Source organism: Branchiostoma floridae, chromosome 17, assembly GCF_000003815.2.
Source record: "Branchiostoma floridae strain S238N-H82 chromosome 17, Bfl_VNyyK, whole genome shotgun sequence".
Lineage (NCBI taxonomy): Eukaryota > Metazoa > Chordata > Leptocardii > Amphioxiformes > Branchiostomatidae > Branchiostoma > Branchiostoma floridae.
Window position 1 is genome coordinate 19,054,240 of NC_049995.1, and position 13,410 is coordinate 19,067,649.

General features: G+C 49.5%; 1 protein-coding gene across 4 annotated transcripts in view; it reads left to right on the forward strand.

The window, feature by feature from the left end:
* Window positions 1-13,410, forward strand: part of LOC118404487 (transcription factor GATA-4-like) — a 51,893-nt gene that overhangs the window by 14,930 nt on the left and 23,553 nt on the right. The window contains exons 1-2 of one of the 4 annotated variants that reach the window (XM_035803574.1): window positions 6,271-6,504; window positions 9,205-10,134. In XM_035803574.1, the coding sequence (XP_035659467.1) occupies window positions 9,267-10,134 (868 nt within the window). In that variant the 5' untranslated portion in view covers window positions 6,271-6,504; window positions 9,205-9,266. Of the gene's footprint in view, window positions 1-6,270; window positions 6,505-9,204; window positions 10,135-13,410 lie in introns of those variants that run through there. The other 3 variants (XM_035803572.1, XM_035803575.1, XM_035803573.1) reach the window with 3 other exon arrangements.

Consider the following 13,410-nt stretch of genomic DNA (forward strand, 5'->3'; position numbering starts at 1 on the left):
TCAGTCGTACTGAGAAGACCTCCTCGCTCATTCCTTTCTTCATCCCTTTTTTCTGCAAACTACCGAGAAGACTGCAGAAACCGCTGCCGCCAGCTGATATGTCGTGCTATTTGACGTTCTTCTTCCTCTAGAGTAGAGTAGACATCTTTCGGTTGAGTAGGAGTTCACACCCCATGGAACCGCTCCTCATCAACGGCTTCTTCCACTCTGTATTCAGCTGACTGTGATGTTTGGTTTGTGAGGGTTATCCAAGGCTTTGTAGTTTCACACAACTAGTTTTGCAAGGTATTCAGAATGCTGAAGTCAGCTGATGTGGATGCTGACTTTGCTCGCTGTTCCAGCAGGACTTGATGAGGGATTCTGGGTAGTGAAATTCCACCAAAAATAAGAAGATCTATTGGCCTGGACAGTCAGTCCGCGGAAAGCGTAACATCTCCCGCTCTACAAAGCGTACGGTGTAGAAAGTTAAGTTCGTCAAACAGCGCAGAGAAGGGCCCGTGACGTCACGACTTTGTGAGTATCGCAGAAGTCTCTCCTTGTCACCTGAACGCCGTGTCATTGACCTTGGCCATGATGATACGCCTGACCTTGATAACCGTGTTTTATCGCCATTTTGACCTTTACTGTCCAAACCGCAAAACATCTAAACAACACGACAAACTTAAATCGGGAAAAAAACTTCTCAAAGTTTAGTCTGGAGAAACTTCCAAGTTCCGACTAGAAACGAGATCCCCGGGCCCACATTGCGAAACAAACTTCCCCGCAGCCCAAACGCGATTTAATTTTACCCTGTGTTTTCCCAGTGCCTGTGTTGTACCAGTGCCTGTGTTGAACCAGTGCCTGTGTTGTACCAGTGCCTGTGTTGTACCAGTCCCCGTGTTGTACCAGTGCATGTGTTGTACCAGTGCCTGTGTTGTACCAGTGCCTGTGTTTTCCCAGTGCATGTGTTTTCCCAGTGCCTGTGTTTTCCCAGTCCCCGTGTTGTACCAGTGCCTGTGTTTTCCCAGTGCCTGTGTTTTCCCAGTGCCTGTGTTGTACCAGTGCCTGTGTTGTACCAGTGCCTGTGTTTTCCCAGTGCCTGTGTTTTCCCAGTGCCCGTGTTGTACCAGTGCCTGTGTTGTACCAGTGCCTGTGTTGTACCAGTGCCTGTGTTGTACCAGTGCCTGTGTTGTACCAGTGCCTGTGTTGTACCAGTGTCAGTGTTGTACCAGTACATGTGTTGTACCAGCGCATGTGTTTTCCCAGTCCCCGTGTTGTACCAGTGCCTGTGTTGTACCAGTGCCTGTGTTGTACCAGTCCCCGTGTTGTACCAGTGCCTGTGTTGTACCAGTGCCTGTGTTGTACCAGTGCCTGTGTTGTACCAGTGCCTGTGTTGTACCAGTGCCTGTGTTGTACCAGTGCCTGTGTTGTACCAGTGCCTGTGTTGTACCAGTGCCTGTGTTGTACCAGTGCCTGTGTTTTCCCAGTCCCCGTGTTGTACCAGTCCCCGTGTTGTACCAGTCCCCGTGTTGTCTACTCGTATATTGCAGGTTTATTTGCGTGTATCTGTGCGCGGCTTGACAGGAGGGCAGTTGTTTATCGGGTTCTTATCGCCAACATAGTTGAGATTCGTGCGTTTTTAATAGCTGCTGCCGGAGCGGCAAGGCCAGGCGGAGACTCCACTGGGGAGGCGCCGCGTCTTCTGGCACAACTCGGGTACAGACGCAACTTCGCGTTTTCTGGCACAACCCGGGCACAGACGCAACTTCGCGTTTTCTGGCACAACCCGGGCACAGACGCAACTTCGCGTTTTCTGGCACAACCCGGGCACAGACGCAACTTCGCGTCTTCTGGCAAAACCCGGGAACAGACGTAACTTCGCGTCTTCTGGCACAACCCGGGCACAGACGCAACTTCGCGTCTTCTGGCACTCTTCGGGAAAAGACGCAACTTCTTATGATCCGGGCACAAACGTCTTGGGCGACTTCGTCTTCAAGGCCTAAACCTGACGGAGAAACAACTAGATTCATAGTTTTGATCAGTAATATTATAAAAGCATACTTGCACGCCTTTTAATAAAAACTGCAAACACATAAGTGGCTGGTGGTGGCACCATTTCGGTGGGCGTGTGATGGGGCGGTACAAGCAGAAACTAACCTGTGTAAAATTAGCGGTATAACAACAACAACCACCTTACAACAACAGCGGCTACAGCGTTACAGCACCAACAGCGCGACCAGAGCTGTTCTTGTGTCGTTATGTGCTGTCCCCGTGACGTTACGTATGGAACACTTGGGATATTTCCGCCTGACTGAAACCCGCAGTGTAAAATTATCGGTGTAACAACAGCCTTACAACAGTAACTACAGCGTTACAGCACCGACAGCGAGACCAGAGCTGTCCCCGTGACGTTACGTGCTATTCCTGTGACGTTACGTGCTGTTCTAGTGACGTTATGTGCTGTCCCTGTGGCGTTACGTGCTGTTCTAGTGACGTTATGTGCTGTCCCTGTGACGTTACGTGTTGAACACTTGGGATATTTCCGCCTGACTGAAACCCGCAGTGTAAAATTATCGGTGTAACAACAGCCTTACAACAGTAACTACAGCGTTACAGCACCGACAGCGAGACCAGAGCTGTCCCTGTGACGTTACGTGCTGTCCCTGTGACGTTACGTGCTGTCTCTGTGACGTTACGTGCTATTCCTGTGACGTTACGTGTTGAACACTTGTGATATTTCCGCCTGACTGAAACCCACAGTGTCGCCATCCCGGCTCCGGACGCGTTTCCCCGAGAAACGGTTTTCTGCACAAGCCTCTCTTATCGATAATTACACGGTAACTAAACGGGTCAATTGACGAAACATCAGGGGCAAACCGCCGCAGGCTCCCACCAACCGGGCGGCTTAGGCAGAACGCTGCCAGACTGGGTCGGTGGGACGGCCTAGGCTGGTTTGGTTGGGCTGTGTGGGTCGGTAGGGCAGTGTACAGATGGATGGGTTGGGATATATGGGTCGGTAGGACAATGTACGACTGGGTGGGTTGACTGTGTGGGTCGATATGACAATATAAGGATGGGTCGGTTAGCCTGTGTGGGTCGGTAGGAATAGATGGGTTTGCACCTGGGTAGGTATGCTGGGTAATGATGATGAGGTGGCACACGACCGGGGTGTTGGTACATTGGCCAGTACATGGGTCATGTGGGCCAGCAGTGGATCGGTTTGAGCCTGTGCAGTATCAGTGAGTAACCAACAGGGTTATGTGGGTCGGTTGAACTTCATGGGTGGGTAAGATCCCATGAGTACATGAGACGTTAAGACTGCGCGGCTCGGCAGGACTTTTGATGGTGGGGGAAACCTGGGTGTGTAAGAATGATTTCCGCCAGTTTGGCCCATCTTGGCTGATTGTGTGAATGAATAACGGGCAGTGTTAATGATTAAGCAGTCATGTGCCCTTCCGCACCACCTTATTTAAAATCGCAGGGCAATAATTCAAATTTGTTGTGGGGGTCAGAGCGGGGGCAGGCTGGCAGGCGGGCCTGCGAAACCTCAGCAATTACGGCCCGGCTCGCCCCCAGCAAGGCACCGCCTCTAGATTACACAGGTCAGTGGGAGAGCCCGGCTCCAGCCGTGAGACATGGGCCCCCGCCGGGCCGCGATCAGCAACATGGGGCTGAGGAACAAGAACTAGTTACAGTTACACAGACCTACAGGTGCACAGGTCAATGGGAGAGCCCTACTCCAGCCGTGAGACATGGGCCCCCGCCGGGCCGCGATCAAACCAACATGGGGCTGAGGAACAAGAACTAGCTACAGTTACACAAACTTTAGGGGAGGAAGTCGGGTTAGTGTTGGGCCGCCGGCAAGTTTCCTCCCGCAGAACCCACTCACACGGTCTCCTGAACTCTCGCCGCGCCGGGTAAAACTTCGGGACACCATCATCATAAAACACACAGAGACTTGGGTTGCAGTACATGATCATGTCGTGTTTCTATCGGCCCCAGGTCGTGGTTCTGTCAACCCGGTGTCGTGGTCCTGTCGGCCCTTTATCGTGGTCCTCTTGCCCCTTTATCGTGTTTTTGTCGGCCCGGTGTGCTGTAGCAAGGTCCGTGTCGCGCTGTTTGTGTTAAATCGCCCCACATTTGCTTACACGGTCCTTCCCAACAATAGCCAAACACATCTCCGCGCTGAGCAAATCTAACGCCAACAAAACAAACCCGGCCCATCCGCGGCCTACTTAGAAACTTGTCTGTGATAAACATGCGTTCTGCTCAGAAAAACGGGAACCTGACATATTCCTACTCTCCAAGCAATGGTTGGGCTCCGGCTGTTTTTTTTTAAACGTTTTTTTTAGTCGTTTGTGTCGGGCTTTCTATTTTGTATCGTATCTTGTATTATCAAAACCTGTTGGCTGGCGGACTTCAAGAAACGATACAAAACAGAAAGCCCCATAAAAACGACTTAAAAACGTTTAAAAAACAGCCGAAGCCTAGCTTCTGCTTGGAGAGTAACACGTTCCCACCCTAAGCAGCGCTGGAGCGACTCTCGCTCAGCAGCTAATTTGGCTCGAAGTTAACTTTAATGAGATCTACCTGCTGAAGCATGGAGCTCTATCCGCGCCGCCTCACGGCTAGGGTATCGCAATGCCGAAAAGCAGATCCTCATTAAAATAGCTCGCAGCGAGGCCTGAGAGCGGAAGTTGGGAATACTGGACAGACGTGTCGCTAAGACGGTTTAGCGCGAGAACTAGTTTGTTCCAACGTCATGAGCCTCTGTGGGAACTTCGCGCGGTTATCTTCGCTCTTGTTTTGCTCCCTTTTAGATCACAAGTGGTTCCACGAGAACCAGAGATACGCCGATGGGCTTGGTGGGAAAGGTCGCCCTGAAAGTTCGCGATAAGAATAATCGGTGCGATAGTTTCTGTAATGTAGGAAAATTGATGCGATAGTTCCTGTAATCAGTATGACGAATTGATGCCACAGTTTCTGTGTGGCTTCTATTGGCCCACCAAACTAACGACCTCCTCAAGAAGTGATGTGACAGTTTCTGTATGATCTGAAGATCTATTGAGATGTAATATTTCCTGTATTGCCTTTGCTGTCAGTGCCGATAGTTTCTGTATTGCCGCGGCTGTCATCAGTGACAGTTCCCGTATGGCCCTGCCGTCTGTAATGAGTTCCCGTACGCTGCACTAGTGAGTAAGTGACGGTCCTGTCGTCTATGGTGAGTTCCCGTACGGTGACAGTCCTTATCCTGCCGTCTGTAGTTCCTGTGCGGTCTTTGCCGTCTGAGGAGTGATTGATGAAGATGCCTCTCCGTGAGTTTCGCGCGCTAAAGACAACTCACCTGTACATCTCACCTGCCGTACCTGCGCGCCTCACCTGCCGTACCTGGCAGCCCTACCTGTGCTTACCTGTACCTGAGTGGTGCCACACCGCCCGCGGCAGGGGGGCTTTGTTCGCCTGTTGGTCTGGGCGGGTTCCTTCTGACCCGTTTTTCCATCCGAAGAGCCGAAAACAAAAGCGCGAAACGAGGCTCCTGTCCGTGTATAATAACGTCGCCAATTACCCAAATTACCGCTGATTAAAGCGTTGTCACTCCCGGCCCCGGCCCGGCCGCCCTTTGTGGTCTGGAGCCGGCATGTCTGGACACCCAAAACAGTTTTGCATGGATTAAATCAGCCCAAACTTTACTTCAGAAACATCAGCTCAACTCGTCCTCAAACACGCAGAAAAACTTCGCAAAAACTCCAAATCGGGGAAATTCAGCGACTCTGTTTAAATAGTTGATCCCGAGTCTATAAATCTGTTTGGCACCAGCTCGCTAATCCGGCTGAAGGGGATTATCCCGCATTATCAACACCAACAAAACTTTACAACCGCACAACTTATAAACGTCTCCTCAGAACTTCTAAACGTCTTCTTCAAATCCTCCCCATTTGATACTGAGAAAACCCGCTCAGGTGAGCTGGTACTCAGGTGAGCTGGAGATGTCTGACCAAAGGTATGCAGGAACTGTTGAATCCTGGCAGGAAAAAGACAGGTCTTATTGCGGATGAAATTTCGCATGAAAGAAACCATCCTTTGGGATTTTACAGATGTGGTAATGTTGTGTTTGTGAGAGGGGGGGGGGGGGGCGGCCCAGACGGGTGAGTGACAGGAGGCACGGGCTGCTCGCCAGCCGACCAATCACAGCGCGCATTAGCTCCGTACTGGCGCCACGCTTACGGCCTGCACAATGCCCCCCGGTCACGTGACGCGGCCGCTCGACAAATATGTCGATGGATATTAATAAATTACGTGGCGCCTGAGCCCCGCGTAATAAGTCGCTGGTTGGGGTAGTCCGGGTCGCTGTGCTGCCGAGAGGAGGCCACAAGGAACGCGTACCAGACAACTTTGTTCACGGAGTTTTACCGGAGTTTGCCCAGTTTTCCGGCGGAGACGAGCGACGATCGGCCCGCCTGTCGGACCTGTGTCGGCCCGGAGCGAGGCGGAAGCAGCAGGAGGAACGCGTGTCTCTATCTACAGGCATGTTGTTATTATTGAACCGTACACTTTGCCGACACAACTTTCTTATCTCGTATCCACACTATTATCAAAACTAGTGTTTTGGTCGAACCACGCGGACAGCCGAGCGGGAAGCGCACTTTTCAAACCTGCGAGTCGTCACCGAAATTCCTGCCGACTCCTGAAGCCCTACCTTTATGAGTTACGTTTAACTGGAGAAAGACAAACAATATGTAACTGTGAGCACATGCCTTTACTCGGGCACCCAGGCTCTCAGGGTGCTATTGTCTCACGCTGAGATCCCGCCGACTTGTTTATAGACTTCTTATTCCTGCCGTTTTCTGTAACATGTCTTAATGTTCTCCAGAATTACGTGGTTTTCTTGGGAAGGTTTCTTGAAGAAAAGTTGTAGCGCCCCCCTGCCCTCCGCGCGCACGAGTCGGGTGTACTCTGGTAATCAGTATTGTTATATTGTAGGAACATGTTCTGCCCATTGTTGCCATTGTTAGCCGCGCAGCGCGGGTGATTTACACACGAGGGCAGGATAAGGTGGACAAATATGTTTTCAGGTAACATCATGTCAGGCCTACGCGGCGGTAGCCCCGCTGCCGTGCCGGCCCGCAGGTTTCCTCAGGCGGACACGCGCCTTCCCCCGACCCCGTCTGGGGCACCTCCCGGTAAACTCCCGGCTGTCCGCCTCCCGATAACATCAGTCCGACTGGCGACAGGCGTGGTCAGTAAGGCTGACGTCTCCTCGCGGGAAGACGCCTTCTCGGGTTATAACAACGGGCACAGCGTCTTCAGACTGACTTAGGTTCGCCATGTCTTCACCAGAAGGTCCCAATCTCCCATGTAGAGCACTTGTAATGGTGATACATTAGACTCAGGGCCGTGTCAGAAGTAAGATTTTGGGTGCAGCAAGATATAAGGCCATAAGGATGATGCGTTTGACGCTGTGAGAAGTAAAGTTTTAGGCACAGTATATTGAAGGGCGATGTGTTTGATGGCGTAAGAACTAAAGTCTTAACGTTTTTCTGTAACCCACGAAACCATCCACTTAACTTGCTTGTCCTCTGCGTTAAGAAATGTGCCAAGTGCTGATAACCCAAAAGTTTAATGTTTTGGGTACTATATTGTTGATTAGATCTTATATTTGGCGTGCCACAATCACCCCTGTAAGCTATTAGATGTTGCCCTTTGTGCAAGAATTTTTTCTAGGACGTAGTTCATGCGAACTATAATAAGTACAAACTTCTGAACAACATGACGACTACATGTAAAACGCGTGCTTTCTTTATACCCTTATTACACTTGACTCTACACTGATGTGTTTAGAACGTCCCCGGTGTCCTAATATGTGTCGTATACATGTCTGAAATCTTGATACTTGCTGTACAAGTGTGTTGTATTTCATGTATAAGTGTGGTATGTGTATTACATGTTTGTGGAAGCCTGAATGCGTGTTGTTTAAATGTGTTATAGAATAACTTATACATGTAACACACTTACACATGTAGCATACTTATACATTGTGGCACAATGTATAAGAATGCAACATAAATGTATAACTATTCTGCTACACTTGTTTGTATAAGCCTTAAGCGTTTTGCATTCTGTCTGTAGGTCACAGTTTCGTTATCTGCACCATGATGAGAGTTTTATACACGTGTTGTCCACCTCTGTTCCCTTATCGTGTCCAGTCTTAGACAAGAAGCCATACAAGCAGATACAAGAGTTAGAATTTACCCTTATGTCTGCTGTTTCTTATGATAGTTTTGCTACAAACAAATGACGTCTTGTCTGAATGTCTATTGTCGTATCGCGAGGGGTGCTTTATTCTCGTATGAGCTATATCATCTCCCCAACAGCTCCTTACTCTCCAGCCATGCTAGCCTGTCCTGTCTATATCATATGTTGCTAGTGAGTTGCACAAAGTGCAGTAAACCTAATGTTCAGTACCCTTCAACAGGTACAGGTCTAACAGCAAATCAGGGCCCCAAATGTGCTGTGAGTTTTTGTTGTAGGTACAGTGTTATAACGTGTGTTATAAGTCTGTACATACTAAGTGCTACAATGTTGTTACAATGCGCGTCTTGTGCCCAGCTAATGTTACCTGACGTGTGCCCTGTTCCCCTAACCTGTGTGTTGCATTATTGCGTGGAACAGAAACTGCCTGTTGATTCAAATTATACGTTTTGTTCCCCCTCATCCTTAGGTATTGAGTAGTAACCCCTACCATGTTCTATATATCCCCCTAGCTAGAGGTTCTGGAGACCTGGCACCCCCGCCCACTGCCCCAGTCTTGAAACTTTGTAGACTGCTGTGCGTGTGTTGGAACCTTGGTTGGTACGTTACCGTGCATCAACATGTTCTGTCGTCCGCAGGTTCCCGACCCTTAGCAGCCCCTCCCCCCTCCCATCGGGGCTGTCCCGTCCCCCGGGGGTGCCTTCTTGCTGTGTGTTATGAGTTATTGATGTAAACTGTGAAAAAGTTTGTGTTGCACTCTTGTATATAACGTCCTTGCTGTGCCCTTACGCGTGTTCTCTGTCGTTCTCAGGTTCCCGACCCTTAGCAGCCCCTCCCCCCCTCCCCTCGGGGCTGTCCCGTCCCCCGGGTGCCTCCTTCCTGTGTGTTATGAGTTATTGTTGTAAACTGTGTGAGTTGTACTCTTGTGTATAACGTCCTTGCTGTGCCCTTACGCGTGTTCTCTGTCGTTCTCAGGTTCCCGAGCCTTCACACCCCCTCCGCCTCCCCCCGGGGCAGCGGCGTGGATGGCCCAGTGAATGGAACGGCGCGATCCCCTCTGGACCTCAGCGTACCGGGGAGCTCACAGCTCGGTCTGCGGCCCGACCCCGCCCGTCCAGCCGCCCAGCGACATTAAGCCGCCGCGTGGCATGCCCAACGGCGGGCCCGCCTCTCTGCGCACCGCCGACCCAAACCAGCTCCTGCCCACGGAGGACGTCGAGAAGTTCTTCCGGCACTTGGACCGGCCCGTCGCGCCGAGCTCGCACGGCATCAGCGTGACGATCCACACCAGCCAGCGGGCGCAGGACACCACGGAGCCGCCCAGCCGCCAAGCGGCAGACGCGCACAGCTACGGCACGGACAGCCCGTACAGTAGCCCCGCGCTACAGAACTATAGCCTGGCCGAGACGAACTCAGCAGACATGTACCAGAATCACTCCGTCGCGGCCATGCACCATCCCGCCGGGTCCCCGCCCACCTACCACGAGTCCCCGGGCGGGTTCCCTCTGCACGCCGAGGGCCGCAGCCCGGTGTACGTGCCCACCACGCGGGTCCACTCCATGCTGTCCATGCCGTACATCCAGCAGGGCAGCGCCGCCTCGCAGCAGGTCAACCCGCAGCAGACCAACGGCCACGCCGTCTGGTGTCAGCCCGACTCCACCGCCTTCCCCCAGCCTACCTCCTCGGCGCACCCCTCGGTGTCGCCCCGCTTCTCCTTCCCGCCGTCCCCGCCGCTGAACGCCGCGGCCAGCCGGGACTCCTACACGCCGCTGGCGCGCACCAACGGGCTCAGCCCGTACACGGCCTACGTCAGCCCCGACATGGCCAGCTGGAGCACCTTCGACAACGTCGGCTTCCACCCGCGCGCCATCGGCGGGCCCACGCTGGCAAGGAGATCAAGCTCAGGTAGGAACTCTTCTCAAATCTTCTGTTTGATGTAGGAGAGATAGTGTAGGAGAACATAGGCTTCCTGGGCTGTCGTAAGAACTGGGAGGGAAAATCCGTACATAAACTGTTTAAAACAAAACAAAAAAGAAGTTTTTAGGAGGTTTAGTACTGCAGAATCCACGAAAGAAAAATCTTAACTAAAAACAAAAGTTGTCTAACTTTTCCGAGGTTTGTTACGTTGCCTAATACTGGAGAAATGTAAAGCAAAATCTCTCTATAAACTGTACAGGGACCACGTTCTTCTACAGACTTGATATTGTAGAAACGCAGAGTTTTCCTGACATACGGCTTTATTACGACTATCCATGAGCTGTATAGACTACAGAGCCTGCTACCTGCGAGCCGCCACAGATGGGCCGGACACATTACCTGATCCGCGCGTTAGAGCAGCTTGTTTATTTGTTTTTGTTACACGCATTAAACGTCCCCTTCATTTCAACTGTCTGGGCCGGTCGGGGGTAAGGGTGGTGAGAAGCCGTATGGAGATGGGACCCATCAGTACTAGTGTCCCCAGCTTGTGGCGTTCTGTGGACTACCCTCCAATATGACTAGTTGTGTGTTCTTGTAGAAACTGGACTCAGGCAATACAGACGTTTATAGCCTGCTAACAGTGACTGTCGGCACGCGAGCGTGTTGTCCACGGGGCGGGTCCAGATAAACTCTCTATTCAGCCCGCAAACGAGCGCATTTTCCCGGCTAATGATTCCTGAGTGTTCCCGGGGTGAGGCCAGCGGGGGGTGGCGGTTAGCCCGGCGGGGGGCGAGGTGACACCTCCCGCCGCCGTGTTGACTTTACCCCCGCTGGCTAATCGGTCCCCCCGCTGGGTCCGTATTGTCTGCCGTGCAGGGCGGGCGGAGGGCTGGTGCCGCCAGACATGATAGCGGAGATAAACTCTAATCTGGCACAGGCGATTCCTGCAGAATGCAAACCGTATTCAGAAACTAAGGACAAGCGACCATGTAAAAAACACTTAAACTATGGGATACCAACAAGTACTTGCATTGCTTCCGTTTCAATGTCTCTCAGACACCTTCGTCAGAGCTTATAACTATGCTGAATCCGCGTTTATAATATAAGTTTGAAACGGACACGATATTAGATAACGTAGCTGTGAATAGATAAACTGTAGTCTGTCAAAGATGCTTGTTGCAGAACGCAAACCCTATTCTGAAGCTTAAGACACGGGGTCATGACAAAAGTGGCATGCACAATTGTACAGATTTTCCAGAACAATTAAACAATGCTAAACCCAAGTTTATAAGTTTGAAACTGGTAGGATATAAATAATTTATTACAGATATCTTAGATGACGGAGCTGTGAATAGATAAACTATAATCTGTCACAGACGATTGTTGCAAAATGCAAACAACATTCAGAAGCTAAAGCCATCCGATCATGTAAAAAGTGTTACAGTAACGTGTAATAGTGTAGATTTACCACAACACTTCAACAATGCTTAACCAAAGTTTATAAGTTTGAAACGCACGTGATCAGATAACGGATTTGCGAATAGATAAACTGTACACAGCCGAATGTTGAAAAATGCAAACGGCATTCAAAAAGACACAAAAATCTGGCATAAAGATATATGAACCAATACAGCAATGAAAGAAAGTTAAATGTACCAAACATAACTGCATATGCACGAACAGATAAACAACTGAACCCTTTATCCATTCCGAGCGACCGGCACAGAGTGTAGAGGGATTTCATTTTTAAATCAAAACAACGGCAGTGTATGAACTAAGTAAAAAGTAACAGAGTAAAAACTAGTCATGTCAAGTTAATGAGTTTAAAACAGATATGATCGCACAACTGCCGCTAACAGATATGTACATATAGCCATCTTGGTCGGCAGAATGCAAATGGCATCATGAAAGATATGAATTATAGAAAACCTGGCATACAGGACTTGCCAAAACGGCACCATAGTTAACAAGTTTAAAACAGACGTAATATGGCGGAAATCTTCTACTGCTTGATCCACTTTTTACATGTGGCGAACAAGACAACAGCATAAAACTTGTCTTATCCAAAGGGACTCTTGCACAGTTGATAACTTCAAACTAGACCCGATAACGGAGCCCCGGACAGAAAATCTGACCCAAACCATTATTTGACCCAACCGATTGCTACATTGAGGTTAAAACTTAAGTCGTGAAAACTTTGTTTCTTTGTTACTCTTTCGCACCTAACGATTAGGGCTTTTTTTTATTGATTACGAAACATTTAAAATCCAAACAAGCGAATCTATAATCATGTACCTATCAACATATATTATATATGTACACTTCAACATAGCACATGTATCTACCCACCCGTATGGCGGACAGATAACGCTAGAGCAGGGCGCAACCCGGGAAGATAAAGGGAAATCTCAAGCTTCCACAGCTGATCATCTCAAAATCGAAATACCTTAAGTTTGACTATAAAACTGACCACATTTAAGTTACTTAAAAACTGTCTACCCCAACTTTACACATTCGTTACGTTATAACAGATGGTAGACTAGTCAGCAAACTTTTGGACAGGCGCAAACTGTACGTTAACTTATCCAGCCGATAGCTAGATCATTTGACGGAAAAAAAAAAGTTACTAACTTTAAAACTGACCAAATAGAGTTATCTACATGTGACATCACATGGCTGGTTTTGGTGAAGGTTCCGTCGTTAAAACTAAGACTAGTTGTGGCTGGGCGGCCGTTCATGTGAAAAGGACTGGCCTTGTGCAAACTTCAGAACTGATCGCGTGGAGTAGTTTTAACTTTGATAAACCACCAAATTTGGCTCAAATGCAAGTATTTTCTGTGAAAAATAGAGCGAAAAGCTAACGGCGAAGAGAGATGATGCCAAATAACCGACTGTTATCAAACAGCCGCCTGTTTCACGGGGATTTGTAGCGACCGCTCACCGGGAAGCTTTGTAGGCGAAACAGCGGACCACATCGCGGGTAAAAACGTACCGCTCGTAGGTACTCGTGCTCAATAGTGTCTAACGTTGGAACAGGCTAGGGGAACTCTGGCGTTAACGTCTAATCGATTATATCATCGGTTTAATAAATGTTTTTTTGTCTGTATCATTCAGTTCAGTTCAGTTCATCCTCATGTGAGGTGCCATTAACCATGCGTTTCTATCTAGCATGGCGGCTGTATCATATATATATATATATATATATATATATATATATATATATATGTATATATATATATATATAAGGCAAAGCTAGGCACAACT